Source organism: Palaemon carinicauda, chromosome 37, assembly GCF_036898095.1.
Source record: "Palaemon carinicauda isolate YSFRI2023 chromosome 37, ASM3689809v2, whole genome shotgun sequence".
Taxonomy (NCBI): Eukaryota; Metazoa; Arthropoda; class Malacostraca; order Decapoda; family Palaemonidae; genus Palaemon; species Palaemon carinicauda.
Genome location: NC_090761.1, coordinates 70,704,891 through 70,727,184, shown reverse-complemented (window position 1 = coordinate 70,727,184; position 22,294 = coordinate 70,704,891). Strand labels below are relative to the sequence as shown.

Sequence of the window (22,294 nt, the reverse complement as noted above, 5' to 3'; positions counted from 1 at the left end):
ACAAATTCAATAGAATTTTAATACTGTAACAAAATCAGCTTGAAACTCACCATCTGCTTCTACGCTGAAATTTCTGGATGAGAGAAAAGAAAACCAATAGCTTCTCTGGCGAAGAGATGGCCGAAGAAGATGCTTAATGAGCCACATTATCTGTCTTTTAATATTTGGATTACAAAAAACACATATCTGAAAATGGAATAAAATCCCAGCATTAACTAATGCATTCACAAAAATCACACCAATTTATTCAATTACTGAACTAGGCAATTGAAAATAATCTTTTATACTTTACTCTTAATATACTGTATATAAATCTGTTAACTTAACCATGACTAAATGACAAGGCATCATCACCAAAATGTAACAAGCATTTCAAAAAATCTTATTTTCATAAAAACCTATAACTAGTCACTTTTCTCACGAATCTCTTTGTCTACTGGCACTCCTGTGAATCTCCATGCCTCACTGCATCTCTTTGAACCCGGCCCCACCTGCCTTTGACTTCATGTAAATCCCTGTGCCCTCATGTGAACATTTACGACTCTGTGGTGCCTGCCGGCAAATCTCCATGCCAGCCCGTAGCTTCCCAAACCTCTCGGTGCATGGGGTCGTCTGGCAGCTAATTCCCAAGCTGGTCTGAAAATTCCCACCCCCTCTCCAATCATGGCTACGTTTGCCAGAAAATCCCTGAGACAGCCGGCAGCTTCAAGAGCCTCTCTGCATATGCCAGTAACTCCTGTGCATCTCCACACCTACCAGCAACTCCATTCGACTAGTCGCGACTACGACTGACTGCTCCTTCTGTCAACTCTCTGCACCTAGCTGCAGCTGCCGACGATTCCCAGCATCTTCCTAAGAACTACTGCGCCTGGTCGTGACTTCCTGTGCTTACCCCCAAAATCTCTGCACCTTTTTGCAAATCTATGAGACTCCTCCTGATTCTCTGTGCATGCCAGCAACTCAATCCACATTCACATGACTCCCAGAAATATCAGCAACTGCCTGCAATGCTTCCCAGAAACTTTGGAAAGTTTACATAAGCTATGACCATATTGTGTAATGATATTCCTAATCTGGTTTAAAAGGTTTAAAGGTCACTCATGAATGGCAGAGGCAAGGATGGGTGATACTGCCCTGTCAAGCAGGATAATGCCCTAGAGACTGACCATATATACATATGATCAGCACGCAAACCCCCTCTCCCTCCAAGCTAGGACAAAGGAGGGCCAGGCAATGGCTGCTGATGACTCAGCAGATAGACCTATAATAGGCTCCCCCAAACCCCCCATTATTAGCTGACAAGGAGACCAAAGGAACTATCAAGTCTGAGTGGAACTCGAACCCCAGTCAGAGAGGTTACCACATCAGCCACCACAACCCTGGTAGGCCTACAGTAGTTGAATCAAGGGAACTTCAGAAGTTCAAACTTGTTGCAAATGCTCTTCTCTTGAACAGGTTGACACTAACCTCATTTTATAATACAATGGTATCTTAGCCTAACCTAACAAAATGTCTGTCCAATAGTCAATGTAATTGTGGCATAGGCTACTGGATAATTTCTCAGTAGATACAAAGACATTATGGATGGTGAGTAATACATTTTTCCTTTTTTCTGTGCTTCCTCAGGGAAAAAAGGTAACATACCATAACTATGTCTATCAAAATATAAGGAACCCTAAAGGGTAATGAAAGGATTTGGTTACCTTTAGCAAATACAAAGTAATATTGTCAATTGTCTATAATTGTGCTGTCACGTTTAGTCAGTTGGTTAAATTTTGATGTAAAATTATGACTAATGATAAAATATATAAAATTCTAAAATACTGTGCATTAAAATTCTAAACTAACTGCCTGGCCAGACATTTATAATCAGATTCTGGCAGATTTACATTAACAACTAATTAATTATTAGCAAAAAGTGACTTCAACAGCAAGTCGATGCTGACAGATGTTTAACTAAGACAAAGGCCAAACTATAAGTACTGGATGAGGTAATTTTGTTTTATCGATCTTGTCAATAAAATTATAAATTCTGTTGTAAAGTCATGCAGATATGTTGAATTCTGATGTCAAAGTGCACACAATATTCTAATGCCACAGCCTGAATTCTACAAAGCTTCGGCAACCATATTGAATATGCCTGGAATACTCATACAGAAAATATATTGGTCTGTATCTAAGTAAGATCCCATAGTATAGACTTTATGACAATTTACTGGTGCCTCACTCAAGGTTAGGTATTGCAGTAAGCCCTCTTGGTGAAATTATCATTATTTATTGTTTCCCCAATATATTTTCCCCATCCAAAACCCTGGGTTTCCACTGGGTGGTCACCGTTGCCGGCAGATATAAATATATATTTTTTTGTACCTTTTTATTAGGCCTGAAATAAATGTTGGAGCCTTTGTATATCAGCGGGCAGTTCCTCACGCGTTCATTAAAAATGGACATCGACTAACCTAAACTTTACTCCCTTACTTAATCTACAAGCCGTGTCCTTACCTACTTAGATAACGGGGGGGGGGGGGGGGGGGCTTACGCCCAACTGCAACCCCCCTTACACTAAGTTAGACATAGTAATACATACAGGTGGCCACTATCATACATACGCCCCTAAATGTCATTTTCGTATTAAATGGGATATTTCCTCTAGGAAAACTATTAATATTTATTAGAAAATGTTGTTCTGACTGGAACAATAGTAATACCGCCCTCCTCCATCCTTAGGTTTGATAAAAGACAGTCTCCCCATATTAGGTAAGTAGGTAAGGACATGGCACGTAGGTTAGGTGGGGGGGGGGGAGTTTACGTTGGTTGATGTCCATTTTCAATGCACGCGGGAGGAACTGGCCGCTAATATACAAAGGCTCCCAACAAAGTTAACACCCATACTTTATACTGTAATGTTTTCTAATTGATGTTGATTGTAGACATGGACCATACATATGCAAATTACTTATGTAATTTTAAACATTTCTTATCTCTTTTACTAATTTTAGACAGTTCTTTAAGATGCAATTCTCCGTAGACATATCTCCTCGGGTTTAACGTAGACAACCGATGCAAAAAAAAAAAAAAAGGAAAAAAAAGTTGGGTGGGTTCACACGAGTACTTTATTGATCACCAATGGCAATTATTACAGAGCAAAAACGCAAGATAAATCGTTAAAAACCTGTAAAATTCATGTAAAATGTATTATAGCTTACCAAAATTTGAAGATTTACTCGACAATACTAAGTTTATGTGCACTGTATTTACGAGATCAAGGTTGAAACAACTTCTAGTCAACTATGGAGTGACAGTAGTAGTAATACAATGATTTTGCCGTTGTAACAGTCTCCCCTTTGCTCTTTGTAATTCGCTTATAATCACATGTTTGCTTGTTTATTTCCCTTTGATACAATATGCTTTTTATAGTCTTTCTTGTTATCATTATATTCTCTACTTCCCCTTGATACAATATGCTTTTTATAGTCTTTCTTGTTATCATTATATTCTCTACTTCCCTTTGATATAATATGCTTTTTATAGTCTTTCTTGTTATTATATTCTCGACTTCCCCTCGATACAATATGCTTTTTATAGTCTTTCTTGTCATCATTATATTCTCTACTTCCCTTTGATATAATATGCTTTTTATAGTCTTTCTTGTTATCATTATATTCTCTACTTCCCTTTGATATAATATGCTTTTTATAGTCTTTCTTGTTATCATTATATTCTCTACTTCCCTTGGATACAATATGCTTTTTATAGTCTTTTTTTTTGTTATCATTATATTCTCTACTTCCCCTTCATATAACATGCTTTTTATAGTCTTTCTTGTTATCATTATATTCTCTACTTACCTTGGATACAATATGCTTTTTATAGTCTTTCTTGTTATCATTATATTTTCTACTTCCCCTGGATACAACATGCTTTTTATAGTCTTTCTTGTTATCATTATATTCTCTACTTCCCCTTGATACAATATGCTTTTTATAGTCTTTTTTTTTATCATTATATTGTCTACTTACCTTTGATATATGCTTTTTATAGTCTCTTGTTATCATTATATTCTCTAGTTACCTTTGATATATGTTTTTTATAGTCTTTCTTGTTATCATTATATTCTCTACTTACCTTTGATATATGCTTTGTATAGTCTTTCTTGTTATCATTATATTCTCTACTTCCCTTTGATATAATATGCTTTTTATAGTCTTTCTTGTTATCATTATATTCTCTACTTACATTTGATACAACATGCTTTTTATAGCCTTTCTTGTTATCATTATATTCTCTACTTCCCTTTGATATAATATGCTTTTTATAGCCTTTCTTGTTATCATTATATTTTCTACTTCCCCTTGATACAACATGCTTTTTAGTCTTTCTTGTTATCATTATATTCTCTATTTACCTTTGATACAATAGGCTTTTTATAGTCTTTCTTGTTATCATTATATTCTCTATTTACCTTTGATACAATAGGCTTTTTATAGTCTTTCTTGTTATCAGTATATTCTCTACTTCCCTTTGATACAATAGGCTTTTTATAGTCTTTCTTGTTATCATTATATTCTCTACTTCCCTTTGATATAATAGGCTTTTTATAGTCTTTTTTTTGTTATCATTATATTCTCTACTCCCCTTGGATACAATATGCTTTTTATAGTCTTTCTTGTTATCATTATATGCTCTACTTCCTTTTGATACAATATGCTTTTTATAGTCTTTCTTGTTATCATTATATTCTCTACTTCCTTTTGATACAATATGCTTTTTATAGTCTTTCTTGTTATCAGTATATTCTCTACTTCCTTTTGATACAATATGCTTTTTATAGTCTTTCTTGTTATCAGTATATTCTCTACTTCCTTTTGATACAATATGCTTTTTATAGTCTTTCTTGTTATCAGTATATTCTCTACTTCCCTTTGATATAATATGCTTTTTATAGTCTTTTTTTTTTTGTTATCATTATATTCTCTACTCCCCTTGGATACAATATGTTTTTTATAGTCTTTCTTGTTATCATTATATTCTCTACTTCCTTTTGATACAATATGCTTTTTATAGTCTTTTTTTTTATCATTATATTCTCTACTTCCCTTTGATACAATATGCTTTTTATAGTCTTTCTTGTTATCAGTATATTCTCTACTTCCCTTTGATATAATAAGCTTTTTATAGTCTTTCTTGTTATCATATTCTCTACTTCCCCTTGATACAATATGCTTTTTATAGTCTTTCTTGTTATCATTATATTCTCTACTTCCTTTTGATACAATATGCTTCTTATAGTCTTATTTGTTATCATTATACCGTATTCTCTACTTCCCTTTGATACAATATGCTTTTATAGTCTTTCTTGTTATCATTATATTCTCTACTTCCCTTTGATATATGTTTTTTTATAGTCTTTCTTGTTATCATTATATTCTCTACTTACCTTTGATACAATATGCTTTGTATAGTCTTTCTTGTTATCATTATATTCTCTACTTACCTTTGATATATGCTTTTTATAGTCTTTCTTGTTATCATTATATTCTCTACTTACCTTTGATATATGCTTTTTATAGTCTTTCTTGTTATCATTATATTCTCTACTTACCTTTGATATATGTTTTTTATAGTCTTCCTTGTTATCATTATATCTGAGAAAAGTATGGAATTTTCTAAGGGTTAATTTTTAGCTTTCTGCTATGGCTTCTGAGTAGCCTGCATGTTGGGTAATATTTTTTATTATTAAATAAATGGTTTCTTCCACCTTTAATTTAGCTTTAGTATGTTTAATCTAGCTATGCACATCAGCATAATCCTGTCAAGTTTATTCTATTTATTCTTTTAGTTCTTATAACTTCCTTTTTATATAATTTTTGTCACAATTAAGGAAGTCTTTTAACCTTTTTGAAATATAATCTGCATGATCATTTTTAGAATCTTATTTTATTTTTTATTTTCTTAATAGGACTTGATAATTTTCATGTAAATAGAAGTAATGTAATCAGTACTAACTCTCATTGAGTGCCTTACACCAGGATGTATGATCTATTGAAAACTTCCTCGTATTTTCTTACTATTTTGAATTGTAAAAGTAGAGCTGTTTTTACCTTCTTCAAACATTACAGTGAAGAAAATACTCTCCTACTCCTTAGTGTCAGACTTCTATCTACATATCTATTGACTTTTTCCTGTATTTCCTTATTATATCACATTAATTATAAGTTGAGTGCACAGCTGTTTTTACCTTCTTTCTCACATCTCTTTATCCATTAGTGTAGATCATTTTTTCCTATATCTAACTTAATTAAAGTCAGATTTCTATCTACTTATCTATTGACTTTTTCCTGTATTTCCTTATTATATCACATCAATTATAAGTTGAGTGCACAGCTGTTTTTACCTTCTTTCTCACATCTCTTTATCCATTAGTGTAGATAAATTTTTTCCTATATCTAACTTAATTAATGTCAGATTTCTATCTACTTATCTATTGACATTTTTCCATATTTTCTTATTATTTCAAATTAATTATAAGTTAAGTGCACAGCTGTTTTTACCTTCTTTCTCTTTCTTTTGTATCACACTAACATAGACATAGCACATCTAATTTATCATAAGAGTTTTTTTTGTTGAAGCCCATTATTCTATCCCTTTCATAAGGGTTGTTGTGGCCTATGTGATAACGTTCCTGTCTGGCGATCTCCAGACTGGGGTTCGAGTCCTGCTCAAACTCGTTAGTTCCTTTGATCACTGCAACCTCACCCTCCTTGTGAGCTAAGGATGGGTCGCTTGGGGGAGCCTATATGTTTAACTACTGAGTCATCATCAACCAAAATCAAACCATTGTTCTCTAATCTTGGTTAGTGCCATAGCCTCTGTACCATGGACTTCCACTGTCTTTTGAGTTAGAGTTTTCTTGCTTGAGGGTACACTATTCTATCTTATTTCTCTTCCTCATGGTTTGTTAATTTTTTATAATCTATATAGGAGATATCTATTTTAATCTTGTTGCTCTTCTTAAAACATGTTATTTTTCTTTGTTTCCTTTCCTTACTTAGCTATTTTCCCTGTTGAAGCCCCCGGGTTTATAGCATCCCGCTTTTCCAACTAGGGTTGTGGCTTAGCACTTAATAATAATAACCATTGCCTGGGCTCCATTAGTCCTAGCTTGAGTGTAGAGGAGGGGGCTTAGGCACTGATCATGTGTATATATGGTCAGTCTCTAGGCCATTGTCCTGCCTGAAAGGGCAATGATACTGTCCCTTGCTTCTACCATTCATGAGAGGCCTTTTAAACCTTTACTGCATTGCTCTAATCTTTATTCAACTTATTGAAAATATAAATAGCATCAGGATCATATGGTCCAACGATAGGCAAGCTGGTCAGCCTTTGCCTCTTTTGACCTTAATATAGCCCCACTGTATAGCAGGGTTGGACGTTCCAGTCAGTTAAAAGTTTGTTGACCAGGCGGACACGAGTCTTTTTATAGTTTATTTATGACATTTGTTTTTGATGTTGTTAATAGTTTATATATGACATGTCTGTTTTGACGTTAGTTACTTATTTTAGAATGATTTATTAATAATTTGTTCTCTTCATTTATTTATTTCCTTTCCTCACTGGGCTATTTTTCCCTGTTGGAGCCCCTGGGCTTATAGCATCTTGCTTTTCCAATTAGGGTTGTAGATTGGATAGTAATGATAATAATAATAATAATAGAAGACAGTAGCATGATAAGAGTGTCACGACCGAGATGGTGTGGGCACGTGATAACGATGGTTGGTGGGGAGGGAGTGAGGAGGGCTAGGGAGGAACCTGTTTAGGGGGAGATCAAGAGGGAGGCAGAGAATTAGATGGCACGATGAGGTGAAGGATGATACGGAGAGATGAGGTTTGGTGGAAGAGAATACCTTTGATTGATGGCATTGGAGAAGGCGGATCAGGCAACCGACCTCTTAATGTAGGGATAATGGTGGAGAAGACGAAGATAAGGTGAAGGATGATATGGAGAGAAGAGGTTTGGTGGAAGAGAATGCCTTTGATTGATGGCATTGGAGGGCGCATCAGGCAACCGACCCCTTAATGTAGGGATAATTGATTGATTGATTGAAAGTTTTCTGGCATCCTGACATTAATGTAGGGATAATGGTGGAGAAGACGAAGATGAGGTGAAGGATGACACGGAGAGAATAGGTTTGGTGGAAGAGAATGCCCTTGATTGATGGCATTGGAGGGCGCATCAGGCAACCGACCCCTTAATGTAGGGATAATGGTGGAGAAGACGAAGATGAGGTGAAGGATGACACGGAGAGAATAGGTTTGGTGGAAGAGAATGCCCTTGATTGATGGCATTGGAGAGGGCGCATCAGGCAACCGACCTCTTAATGTAGGGATAATGGTGGAGAAGACGAAGATGAGGTGAAGGATGACACGGAGAGAATAGGTTTGGTGGAAGAGAATGCCCTTGATTGATGGCATTGGAGAGGGCGCATCAGGCAACCGACCCCTTAATGTAGGGATAATGGTGGAGAAGACGAAGATGAGGTGAAGGATGACACGGAGAGAATAGGTTTGGTGGAAGAGAATGCCCTTGATTGATGGCATTGGAGAGGGCGCATCAGGCAACCGACCCCTTAATGTAGGGATAATGGTGGAGAAGACGAAGATGAGGTGAAGGATGACACGGAGAGAATAGGTTTGGTGGAAGAGAATGCCCTTGATTGATGGCATTGGAGAGGGCGCATCAGGCAACCGACCCCTTAATGTAGGGATAATGGTGGAGAAGACGAAGATGAGGTGAAGGATGACACGGAGAGAATAGGTTTGGTGGAAGAGAATGCCCTTGATTGATGGCATTGGAGAGGGCGCATCAGGCAACCGACCCCTTAATGTAGGGATAATGGTGGAGAAGACGAAGATGAGGTGAAGGATGACACGGAGAGAATAGGTTTGGTGGAAGAGAATGCCCTTGATTGATGGCATTGGAGAGGGCGCATCAGGCAACCGACCCCTTAATGTAGGGATAATGGTGGAGAAGACGAAGATGAGGTGAAGGATGACACGGAGAGAATAGGTTTGGTGGAAGAGAATGCCCTTGATTGATGGCATTGGAGAGGGCGCATCAGGCAACCGACCTCTTAATGTAGGGATAATGGTGGAGAAGACGAAGATAAGGTAAAGGATGACACGGAGAGAAGAGGTTTGGTGGAAGAGAATGCCCTTGATTGATGGCATTGGAGAGGGCGCATCACGCAACCGACCTCTTAATGTAGGGATAATGGTGGAGAAGACGAAGATGAGGTGAAGGATGACACGGAGAGAATAGGTTTGGTGGAAGAGAATGCCCTTGATTGATGGCATTGGAGAGGGCGCATCAGGCAACCGACCTCTTAATGTAGGGATAATGGTGGAGAAGACGAAGATATGGTGAAGGATGATATGGAGAGAAGAGGTTTGGTGGAAGAGAATGCCTTTGATTGATGGCATTGGAGGGCGGATCAGGCAACCGACCCCTTAACGTAGGGATAATGGTGGGGAAGATGATGATGATGATGATGACAGAAGACAGTAGCAGATCTGAAAAAAAGGTTAAAAAGTGGAGGAGACAAGGAAATGACTGCCAAGACCCTTTGGTAATGTCTACAGAGCACCATGAGAATTCAGTACACTGATGGCTGTAAACCACTACAGACCATTTTTCGCAGAGGATTGGTTTGTACGGGACACTATTGGCTAAATATTCCTCTAAGTTCCAAGTATAATGTGTTTACCATTATTTCCCAAATTTTAAAATGTTTACTTTAACAAAAAATTTCTATTCATGGACATTCACATTGTAAGGTTAACTTTAAATATATGATGTAATCTCAACTCTAGCAGTAATAGTTTAAGCAGATAAAAATATTTAGCTAAGACATTATAATCAATACCTCAGGAGAAACATCATTACAAGAAACAAGTTCCTCCACTTAAACGATCATGGCAGCAAGGTCTAACAGCACGAGGGTAGTCTGAGACAGTTATAGTCCCAATGACACAAGTACTGTACCATAATCAAAAGTGGCAGTAGCTTCTTCCCAGGATATAGTTACAGATCTATATATCAGGTTACAAAAATCAAATCACTTCTTATCAAGCTTCTTGTGTTTTGTAAGAAAATTGTAGCTTTGAATATTCAAAATAAACTATTCTAACTTGTTTAACCCTTTTTCCCCCAGGCTATTTGGAAATTTCCAACCCTTAACCCCCAGGGGGTTATTTTTTTCCCAGCACATTTTGCAGTATATTTTTTTTAAATTGCTCTAACAGCCTTAATTTTTGTCCTAGAGAGGTCAGGTTGGTCTCATTCTCTTGGAAAATGCCTGAATTTTCTCAAAAAATTATCAAAAATATGAAAAAAAAATATTTTTATAGCATTTTTATGCAAGGACGTACCGGTACGTCCATGGGGGTAAAGGGATGGCTTTTGTGAAACGTACCAGTAGGTCGTTTGCGGGTAAAAGGGTTAATCAATGTTTCCCATAGCACAATTAAACTCTCTGACTTCATTTAAGGAAAGAAATAGATCTTTCAATTATCTTTAATTATAATATCTTTATTATGGGCACTTGGTATTCATACAGTTTATCTATAATTTATATATTTATATATATTCATATATATATATCAATGCATACTGAACAGACTATATTACATTGTAGGGCCACCTGAAAAGGCTGATTTAACAAACCTTGTTGGCTGAAAGGCAAACTCAACCATTGGACAGAACACAAATAAATAATCAAAGTTTCCATGAAATCCACAGGAAACCACTTACAACACTCCTCCCAGTAGTCACTCCTACTGAGAAAACACTACATAAACCGATTATACACCGATATTGGAAGAATAAAAGTTAACAGTAACCCAAGACAAATCTCCTCCTATAACAGGGGATCAGAAGAATCACAGCTAATTTCTTCGTAATTTCACTCTCATATAGAGAACTTGCATTCAAAGTTTAATTTTTACTTTCTTTTTGTCGTACTGCCCCACAGTCTTAAGCCTTACGTGTGATGATCTCTTGTCTATGACCAGACCTATAATGTTCTAAAAGCAATTTCATGTCAATGATAAAAAATGTCCAAAGTCCATCATTTTAAGATGAGGTGACAAAAACATTGTGCATACGCAAAGTACAAAAAAATAATCAGAGCAAAAAAAATTTACCCTAATTAATCTAGAAGAGTTCAAATTCAGTTTTTTAAACATAGAAGAAACAAAAAGGCATAAACCCAACCATATGATCATAGATCATAAGGGATGGTTGGAGGGGTTACTTTCATTAATCGATTTAATTGTAAAGCAACTTCTGACTTTTCGTCCACAAAATAAAACAGAAACTAATTTCAATGCATCAAATCACGACTTAAGTTCCTATTTCTAAAATAAGAAAAAACTATATAGCAGAAATATAGTTTCATATAAAATGAAATGACCTTTTGGTTGTCTGTTCTCTCTCAATGTTAACAAAAATATTTTGCTAATAACATTATTGCAGATTAAACATGGAAGTTTCCTACGAGATATATTGCATATGAAAAGTTTTCTATAATTTGGACCATATTTCTTTTCATGGATGAAATTAAGTCAAGTCTGAACTCTTTCATTTCACTGTTGAAGCGTAAGTCGAAAGTCTGCGTAATTTCTTTTCACTGTTCAAGGCTCATGTCACAAGTCTAGATAATTTTCTCACTACTGAAACCTCAAGTTGTAAGTCTGGACCAATTCTTTTCCCTATTGAAGCTCCAGTCATAAGTCTGAATCATCTACAACAATGCTTATTACTCTCTCATGATCCTGTATTCTTGAAGATAATATACTGTAACTTTTAAAAAAAAAAAAATTATGATCCTCTATTAAATCCACAAATACTTGCTGTCCTAGGTTAAGTCGACTCTTAACCTACCAACCCGCTCCCCATTGACTAAGAGTGGGTGACTAACACCACATTATGAGAGATGAGTCACCAGCAAGGATTGGTTATTGACCATCAAAAGAAATTGAGAAAAGTGTTTTCACCAGTTTGCTAAGTGAAGGCGTGAGAGATGAGTCACCATAGAGAGTAAAAGATGTGAGATTGGAAGTATGTTTAGGAAGAGAAGGATGGCCAAGACGAAAAACAAGAAATACCAAGCACACAAGATTAGGCTCAAAATGATATTTCCCCTCTCGTAGTTACAAAAGTATACAATAAAATGTTGGGAGCCTTGTGTTACTATTCTTAGAAATATGAAATATTCAGAAGGGTGTGACTTCCCGATGAACAAATTGTGTTTCCATTGAACACAGAAACTGGAGAACATCTCCAATATTTACAGAGCACAAAGTCGTGTTGCATGTGAGCTCCTGTGTTAATTAATGTAAGTGAAGAAAATTAAGGACTTAAAGGTGTTATGAGCTCAAAATAAAAAATGGATAATAAAGGCAAGACTGGAACGAAGCCAAAAGTGAAGATGGTGAGGAACGAGGATGTAGAAACCTCATCAGAGGAAGAAATGGAAAGGGAACCGGCTGACTGTGCCATGTGCGACAAAGAGTTAACAAAGAAACAGTATGGAATCGCCTGTGACTACTGTGAGTCTTGGTTCCACAATGGATGTGTAAAAATTGGCAGGGAAGATTACAAAGTGCTGCAGAATAACAAAGTCTCACTTGGTTTTGTAGAGAATGTAGGGGATCATATAGGAATATGAAGGTTGAGTATAAAAAGATGAAGGAGATTAATGATAGGCTACAGGTACTGGAACACGCAATAATAGAAATAAAGGACTCGATAGGTTCGGCAAAGCTAGGACGAGTTAATATGCCAATAGAAGACATTAGGGAAGAAGTTAGAGAAGAGGTTAGAGAGATAATGGAAAAGGAAAAGAGGAAAAATAATCTGGTAATATATAATGTCGAGGAATGCATAGAAGGAAGCACAGAGGAAAAACAAAGAAAGGATAAGGATAGGTGTGAGCAACGGTTCAAAGATAATATAGGGGTAACTGGAGTTGAAGTAATGGAAACAATCAGGTTAGGTAGGTTGGAAATAGGTAATAGACCAACTGATAGCCAAAAGGTTAGAAACCAAAGAAATAAACAGAGGCCATTACTAGTAAAAATGAAAAGTGAAAGAGAGAAGTGGACAATTATAGGAAAGGCTAAGAACCTTAGAAATTGTCCAGAAACAAGAGAAAGTAGAATCTTTATAGCGCCAGATCTAACGATGAGAGAGAGAGAGAGCAAGATAGGCGCTTAAGGGAAGAATTACAAACAAAGAGACAAAATGGTGAAGATGGATGGTTCATAAAGAAAGGAAAATTGCACAGAAGGGAAAATTTTCGTCCGAACGAGGAAGGCACACAAGAACTTTAAGGAAAGAAGAAGAATATAAACATAGAATAAAAGAAAACTTTAAGATTTATTTGTTGAACATACAATGCTTAACAAAACAAAAACTGATGGAAGTTGAGAAGGAATTAAATAGTAGAAATAAACTTTTTTGCTTGACAGAAACACCAAAAGTTAGATAGATTAAATTTAAGTAATGGTGTTAATAAAGTAGAAAATATGAGGAATATGAATGATAAAAAAGGAGGAGGTTTGATGATACTTTATAGAAATAGTGACAGTGATGATACTTTATAGAAATAGTGACAGTCTAGAATTGGAAAAGATGGAAACTAAAAGTAAAGACCTGATGTATGTTTAGTGTAATGCATATAATCATACATTTAGATTATTGTTGGTTTATTTTTCAGCAGGAAATACTGAAGAATATAAAAGAAGGGATAAGATAATAAAACAGGAATGTGAAAGATTTATTAGAAATCTAAATGAAGAAGAGGCATTGATGATATTAGGGGATTTCAATGGGCATGTAGGAATTTTAGGTTACCAGAATTTAGACAGGAACGGGGAAATGATTCTCAATTGGATGAATGACCATGGGTTAGTCCTATTGAATGGAGATTTAAGATGTAAAGGTATTTATACATGGGAAAGATTACAACAAAAAAGTGTAATAGACTACGTACTAGTAAACGTACAAATGTATAAAAACTTTAGGGAAATGATTATAGACGATGAAAAATTGAACTTTGACATCTCAGATCATAATCTGATCACTATAGAACTGGAATTCATGAGTGATCAGAATAAAAATTTTAATAAAGGAAGATGGGAGGAAGTAAATACTTTAGGACAGATGAAAATAGTTTAAGAGAATATACAACAAGAGTAGAGGAAATTGTAAGAGATAGACAAATAGACAGAATAGAAGGAATGGATCTGATAATAAAAGAGGCTGCAGAAGAAAAATTGGCAAGAGTATATAAAAGGAAAGTTCTTGATGAGGAAAAGGTACATGAGCAACCCTGGATGAACGATGAAATAAGAAAAGGCATAAAGATAAGGAAGGATTTAAACAGAAAGAAAAGAAATGAATCCAATATCGAAGTAAAAAAGGTATTAGAAGAGAGAAGGAAATTACTATATTTGAAAAAAAGAGAACAAGAAATAAAAATGGATAAAAATAAAAAACTCTGGGAAAATATTGATAGAATAAGGAACAGACAGAAAGCCCATGGCAAAGTTATATAACTTTATGGAGAACAAGGAACTAAGCTAAATAAGGAAAAAACAAAAGAGAAATTAATCAAATACTGAAAACTATATATTGTAAGCATGAAAATAAAATAGACTCGGTTTGGAATGAAGAAAAACATACTTGGGGAACACTATGACCTTGTAATGGTAACAAAAGGGAAAATAAAACCAATGAAAAATCCAAAAATCACAACAGAAAAAGTAAAGAATTGCCTGAGAAAATTAAAGGCAAAAAAAAAGCGACAGGACCAGATGGCCTAAAACACGAGCTATATAAGGCACTAGGAAAAAGCAAAATATGTCTTGAAACCTTACAGAAATGTTATCAAAATGAGTTGGACGAAAAAGAAAAACCAAATATGTGGAAGAAGTCAAGAACAAAGATGGTTGAAAAGAAAAGAAGGCCAATGGCAAAAGACCTAAGACCCATAGCTCTATTAAATATTTCTTATAAAATATTCATGATGATGGTGAAAGAGGAAATAGAAGACCACATAAGAATGAATGAAGAAGACAATGAATGCCAAGAAGGATTTACAGGGGGAGGCAGGGTAGAGGACAATATCTTTATATTACAGTATTGTGTAGAAGAAAGCTATAGTAACAAGAAACCCCTAATAGTAACCGCGATAGACTTTAGTAAAGCATTTGACTCTGCAAAAAGGGAGGTACTAATACAAGTTTTAAAAGAATATAGAATTAACACCAAAATCATAAGCGCAATTGCAAATATTTATCAAGGAGATACTACGGGCATTGACTTACGAGAAGGTATAGAACAAGAAATGGAGGTTACGAGTGGAATTAAACAAGGTTGCACAGGATCAACTTCCCTTTTTAAACTGATTACGTATATTGTCATGAAGAAAATAGAAGAGGAAGGAAACGGTTTCAGAAATCAGTTAATAAAGATAGAATCATTATTTTTTGCAGATGATGCCTTAATCATTGCGCAGGATATACATAATGCAAAGCGTAACATCCAGATATTAGTAGAAACTAGTAAAAAATGTGGGTTAGAAATCAATAAAGAAAAGAGTAATATTATGATTTACAATATGAAAGAAAAGCCAGATAACATAGAGGGAATTAAAGTAGTAGAAAGTTTGACATACTTAAGAATACTGTAAAGCTAAATAATAATTGGAATATATTTAAAACTCAGAAAAGGGTAATGATAGAAAAGACACAAAAATTAGCTAATCTAACATATTCAGTTATAGAGAAAAGTAGCAATAAAATAATGATAGGAAAAACGTTCTGGAAAAGTATTGCTTTACCATCTATTTTGTATGGAACAAGTGTTATAAATCTAACAGAAACTGAAATAGAGAAACTACAAAGAATAGAGAATGGGGTATAAAGAATGATTTTAAGTTCCACTAAAAGCACAGCTAATACTACTCTAAGAGGGGAGATAGGTGCATCTTCTATGAAAGCAAGGGTGATGGATGGGAAGCTGCAGTACTTAAATCGTACCCTGAATGGAAAGAAGGAAATTCTGAAAATAATTATCCAGGATATTCAAGAAAAAGAAGGAAGATGGTGGAAACAACCTGCAAAGTATTTGGAATTATTAAGTTTAGGCATAAGACAAATAAGAAGAATGAACAAGGCAGAAATAAAAACGGAAACCAGAAAGTGGGAAACTGAAAAGTGGAAAGAAGAAATAGAAAGTAAAGTGAGCTTAGAAATATATGGAACGTGGAAGAAAGAAATTAAAGAAGAGTTAATTTATGACAATACATTTGCTTCAGTGATATTTTTTAGAGCAAGAACTAATACGTTAAAACTAAATATTGTAAATAGACACAATGGGGGGAATATAAACTGTAATTTTTGTGAAAATGAGGAGGAAGATTTGATACATTTTTTGTTAATTTGCCAGGAATAAAGAAAAGAAAGGAATGAAGTAATTGAGCTACAACAACCATACGAGGAAGACTTAAAGAAGATAGTAGGATTATTTTTATTTAGTGAAACAAATATAGAAAAGAAAAACCTGAACCTGCATCACAGCAACACAACCAAATAACATCAATTATTATTTTCTCAATCAGCTTCAGGGAATAGAATACTACAGTAGGGGGGGGGGGGGAAAATCGGAAAAATACACCTATTCTAATACGCAGAATTGTTCGATATGCATCATTGTACCAGAATGTACATCACTTGCCATTTCTATAAAATATCAAATCATTTTATCTGGCCAATAGAAAAAAAATAATAATGAAGACTGGAGGTATATTAAGAAGGAAGCTGGAAATACCAGCTAACCTACACCTTCTATCAAGACTTGATAATTATCTGTTGTGACCATTTTTTCAACAAAACTTTTGCTTCATTGAACAACAGGGTTATGCTGTAACATGGACATCTGCAACCCTGCAGGAAGAGGTGTTCTTAAAATTCTTATTGCATCGGTGATATTCGACTACTGGTAATTACACCATGAATAACAGAAAGGCCACTCACTTGTATCATCGGCAAGTAAAGAACCCTTCTAGACAGCAAAATATAACCTACGATCATCTGGAGAGTCAGGGTTCACCGTATCTTAGTATCAATCTTACCATTACATAAAGATGATAATTAAAAACATTTCATATTCTAAAGGAAATGCTGAATAGCATTATCCCAGCCATAATCACTACAAACTATGCCTGTGATGCAAAAATTTATAAAATAACCAGACTAGAAAGAAAATTTTAAGCCTCATCTAGTTAACTACAATACTTCTGTACCCTTTCCTATTATATAGAAAAATATTTATTGAACATCTATCAATAGCCAGGGAAGAGCTCCACTGACAGGGCGATAGTGCAATTATAAATACACTGGCAAAACCAATACCAGGAAATCCATAATTTTCGTCCAACACTAGGCCACAAAAAACACAATGTACGCACTCACGCATCAATTGCCAAGGATAACAGTTAGTTGATTAATGATAATAATAATTAAAAAAAAGAACAACACTCCTTTAAAGCTTTTTTTTCCTTATGGTAAACTCAATGATTCTAGGACAATAAACTCGTGTAAGTTTTGAGGACTACACATGGCATTATTCACCTAAAGGACTGATATCCTTACATAATATACAAAAAGAAAAACAATCACAACATAATGAAACGTTCGTTACAGACAATGACTTATTGTGCTTCTGTTAAGTAAAGGTATCCAATTTGAATTAATTTGGGGTTTGAGGAACCAATGTCACATCAAGAATGTTCGCTAGTTGATGAATAATAAAAATTTCTAATATTTAATGAGCCAATCATAAATTTCCGATATGACACTTACAGGAATAAGCATGCCAATTTTAAAGTAAGTTACTCATAGCAGAGATTTCCGGACCCTATGCCAAGTTTAGGGAACATTTTTACAATACCGAAAACTAAATTTTATGAACTAACGACAGTTTTAAAGGATACCTTTTCTTAAGGATACCATAACCAGCATACAAAGTCTAAGTACCACTACCATAAACAAAGAGATATAAATAAGGAGGATTTCCTAAAAAATGTGGAAAATAATAAGTACCAGCCGAACTCGGTTGAGTCCCTTGTCAGGCTGGGAGGAACGTAGAGGAGAGGTCCCCTTTTTGTTTCATTTGTTTGATGTTGGCTACCCCACAAAATTGGGGGAAGTGCCTTGGTATATGTAGGATGTAATAAGAGGGATAAATGAGAACTTCCTCAAAATTGGGAAAAATAATAAGAGGGATAAATGAGGAGAATTGCCTCAAAACTGGGAATAGGTAAGAAAGCAACAAATACATTTCTGTAATTGTAAATGCCAAGGTATGAGCAGTGTTATGGGACATAGTAGTTGGTACTTGAATGCACAAAGTACAGAGAGATTTCTGCCCACCTCAATTTGCTGATGCGACTATAAAAGGATGAATTATCTTTGGCTGCCCTCAATACCTGTACGTATACTTGTAAAATGTTTATGCAAGATCTGGACCACCCTTCCCCTTGAATCCTAGGAACTCTTCCTACGTTTTGCACGTTCAAAAATACGAACGATAAAGTGTAATCCAGCCCTCTCTCCCAAGAGGAGTACAGTACCATATCTATAAATCAAAAAACAAATATTTCCAAGAATAATGCAAATATAAATTAAGCAAAGAATGATTTAAAGATTAAAGTTCACAATGACTTAAACAGGGCTGGCAAAAAAAAAAACAATAGCACTTCAAGGTTACTTTTAAAACATAGCAAAAACCAACTATAAGAGGTGCACTCCAACCTATCTCACAACTTTGAACGGTCAAGGTAACGGCTAAATATGACAAATTTCAAAATAATTTGTATCATTACAGTTAAAAGTAATGGCTAAATGAAAGCATTAGAGAATACAAAACTACTAAATCGATACATAAAAATTCCTCAAAATCATTAGTATGGTATAAAATTGAAAACGGATTTAAAAGGCGAGACTGAAAATGTTTAAACATGAATGAATGGAACGGACAAATTAATAAGAGATGGAAGGTAACCGATACTACTTAAATGTTAAATGGGGGGGCGGTTATTTCCTAAGAAAATTCAAGTTTTATAATCAATAATAGAACAATTGTGCAAACTGCCCCTTGAGACAATTACGAAAATATCAATATGAACTGAATCTAGGATGAAGAAGGCTTATATATCAAAATAAATGAAAAGAAAGATAAAATGTGATCATGACAAATGGAAAATAATCATCTAAATAAAACACTATACGCTGTACTGTAACTACAAGTGTAGGTCAAAATAACTAATCAAAGTCCTTTAGGTGTTAAATCAAATCCCATTATGCACAATCTATACAGAGGAACTCACGAGAACAAGCAATAGCTGCATAGTTTTAAAAAAGGTTTTTAAGAGTTCAGAATACTAGAAATACCTAGCAAATCTCCAGAAACCCAAAACAGTTGTATTTATGCCTGAGGATGACACAAACAGTTGTATTTATCCCCAGAAGTGACACAAAGAGTTGTATTTATGCCCGAGGATGACACAAACATATTAACTCCCTTCAAGTACTGTACTGTACTGAGTAGAGCCTCAATGAAAAACAAAATTAGAAACAAAGAATAATGATTCAGTACTCACTTTGAGGAAGACTGTTGACATTTGTACAGAAAGTGTGCAGAAAAGAAAGCCTTATTATTAGTGGGTAGGTACATTTCACATCCTGCCATGCATGATACCTGAAACTGTACTCAATTTGACAAAAACATTTCTATTACACTGACAGCCATTCCACAATCACTGTGGGTATGTGTAGTACCACAAAGATTCTGCAACAACACATCAAATATCAAGCAGAATAGTAAAAACCTTTCGACGCAGGGTCAGGTTAATGTACATGTTTGAAATAGCACTAAAAAAAAATAGGTATAATTTTCAACAACAAGAGATTTAGATAAATATGTCATAGTACAACTCTGACAGGAGAATTCAAACATTCCTTGCACATTTCATGCATCAACAGCTCCTCTAAATATTCACATTCATACCAAAAACATGGAATTTACAACATATCCTTGTGCAGTCCAGAAGCAAGCACTTTCTATACATTCTAACTGCCATTACGACAAACGAGAAGACGTGAGAAAAACTATAGCAAACATTTGCTTTGTTAAAAGGTGAAAATTATGCACATCAATCACAGGAAAAAGTCCAAAACATTCTAGTCAGGATTTAAACTTGAAAAAGAAAATAAAAATTATATTAAAGGCTGCTTCTGAATCTTATCAATGGCAAGACACCAACTTACCTATAAATATCAAGTCTTTGTGATGTATATTTACTTTTCAGTTAAAACATAACTTTACCATTTTACATTCAGAGTGGAACAACAAATTTTACCAATTGAATTACTGCCGAGTACAATTTTATACCCTTCATTAGAGGAATACAATCCACACTTCATCATCTGGTAGATTTGTTAGGTATCATAATACTGAACGCGATGATAAACACGAAGGTTAATTTTTCATACTGCACTTCAATCTTATGTAAAGAGTGGTCATTTGGCAAATTCAGCATTTCACATCTGACTGGAACTACATATGATTGCTTTGGCTGTCACTAAATCTTTAGCATATGACCCACACGAACCTCCTTAAATATAGGTAGAGGATCCTTCCAAATGAACACCACATGCAGTGCAGTCTTGAGCTTCTCTCTCATTTATGAGGGTACACTGGGGACACTGACGGCCTCCCGATATGAGGGGCGTTGCTTCCGGCCCTGGGACCCGAGACTTTCCGCACATGTCGCAGGCAGAGCGACCCTTATCGTTGAGGAAAGTACACGTCGTGCAGGACCACGGGCTCTGTAGACTGTCGTCTCGGCAGGGTTGCATCTCTTTCGACTGGGGAGTGCTTGTGGTAATACTTGCCTGCTGCAGGGTGAGGGCAGTGGTGGTAGACCGCGACGTCTCCGACGGCAGCTCTTGCCGCGAGTGGGTGCTCTTGCTACTTATGCTCATGCTGCGTGGCGAAGACGAGTTACTGATGTTGTTCTTGTTTGCATAATCTAATCGAACATCGTTTCTCAGCAAGTTGTTCGTCTTCTTCAATACTGGCCTTCGGTCCTCGTAATCATCACTATCCTGAGGTGCTGTCTCAAACCCTGCGGACAAATTATCATAAAGGCTGTTCCTTTTAGTGAGGTTAGGGAAGACATCGGGGCCAGCACCGTGGGACAACGAATGAGAGCTTTTGGTGGAACTTGAAGGTCTTTCTACTCTCTCCCTGTTGTCATTGAGACCCAAAGCCTGTAAAGCTTGGTTTATCGTCAATGGTTTATTAATTTTCCCGCCTTCCTTTTTGTTGTTCTTTCCCGAAACAGCTTCCGAGTACAAATTTTGCCTCGTCATCTGATGCAATATGTCCCCTCGATCACCTATATCCTTGTTGTAACCCCTCTTTTCCAAACCCCGGTAAACGAAATCCCAAGTCTCCCACGAACTGGAACCTTGCTCATTTGGTGTCATCTGATTGCATGAATTCCTGTTGGGATCTTTCACGAGAGAGAGAGTAGCTTCCAAGTGCTCGTCTAGAGTCCCAGCTTGGAATACTTCGGGTGGTGGTGGGGGAGGCGGGCAAGGCTCAGAGGTTTCTAAAGGAGGTAAGGGACGACTTCCAGAGGACTTAGAACTGCGTTTATGTGGGATGACCTAAAGAAACGTAAAATCATAAAATAAAATGAAACTGCAAAATGTTCCTATGTTCTTGTATATTACTAGGTCCCCTAGTAGCTTCTAAAACCCCCTAACAATATAAAATTTCCAAAAAATTCCCATTATCAACACTAGAAAATATTTCCCATAATCATTATACAGCATTTAATTTTCTCAAAAAATAATAGGTTACAATGTTAAGATAAAATAAAAAAATAATTCTGAACTACAATATTCTTACTATACTAATAAATATTTTCATATTTTCCTACATGAAGCAATATTTCAACCTCAAAGAAAAAAACTTTAAAGATTCCAAGACTACTTTTTTTAGAATGATTTATTGTTAATTTGTTCTCTTCATATATTTATTTCCTTATCTCTTTTCCTCACTGGGCTATTTTTCCCTGTTGGAGCCCCTGGGCTTATAGCATCTTGCTTTTCCAACTAGGGTTGTAGCTTGGATAGTAATAATAATAATAAAAATAAA

At 35.5% G+C, this 22,294-nt stretch overlaps 2 protein-coding genes across 4 annotated transcripts in view; both read right to left on the bottom strand.

The window, feature by feature from the left end:
• Positions 1-3,336, bottom strand: part of LOC137629777 (GTPase Era, mitochondrial) — a 30,399-nt gene extending 27,063 nt beyond the window's left edge. The window contains exons 1-2 of the mRNA XM_068361402.1: positions 3,207-3,336; positions 51-186 (exon numbers count right to left, since the gene is read on the bottom strand). Of these exons, the coding sequence (XP_068217503.1) occupies positions 51-147 (97 nt within the window). The 5' untranslated portion in view covers positions 148-186; positions 3,207-3,336. The remainder of the gene's footprint in view (positions 1-50; positions 187-3,206) is intronic.
• A 10,442-nt stretch (positions 3,337-13,778) lies between these two features.
• tamo (PUB and ZnF_RBZ domain-containing protein tamozhennic) overlaps positions 13,779-22,294 on the bottom strand; it is a 41,222-nt gene continuing 32,706 nt past the window's right edge. For all 3 annotated transcript variants that reach the window (XM_068361415.1, XM_068361417.1, XM_068361416.1), the window contains exon 8: positions 13,779-21,801. In XM_068361415.1, the coding sequence (XP_068217516.1) occupies positions 20,743-21,801 (1,059 nt within the window). In that variant the 3' untranslated portion in view covers positions 13,779-20,742. The remainder of the gene's footprint in view (positions 21,802-22,294) is intronic.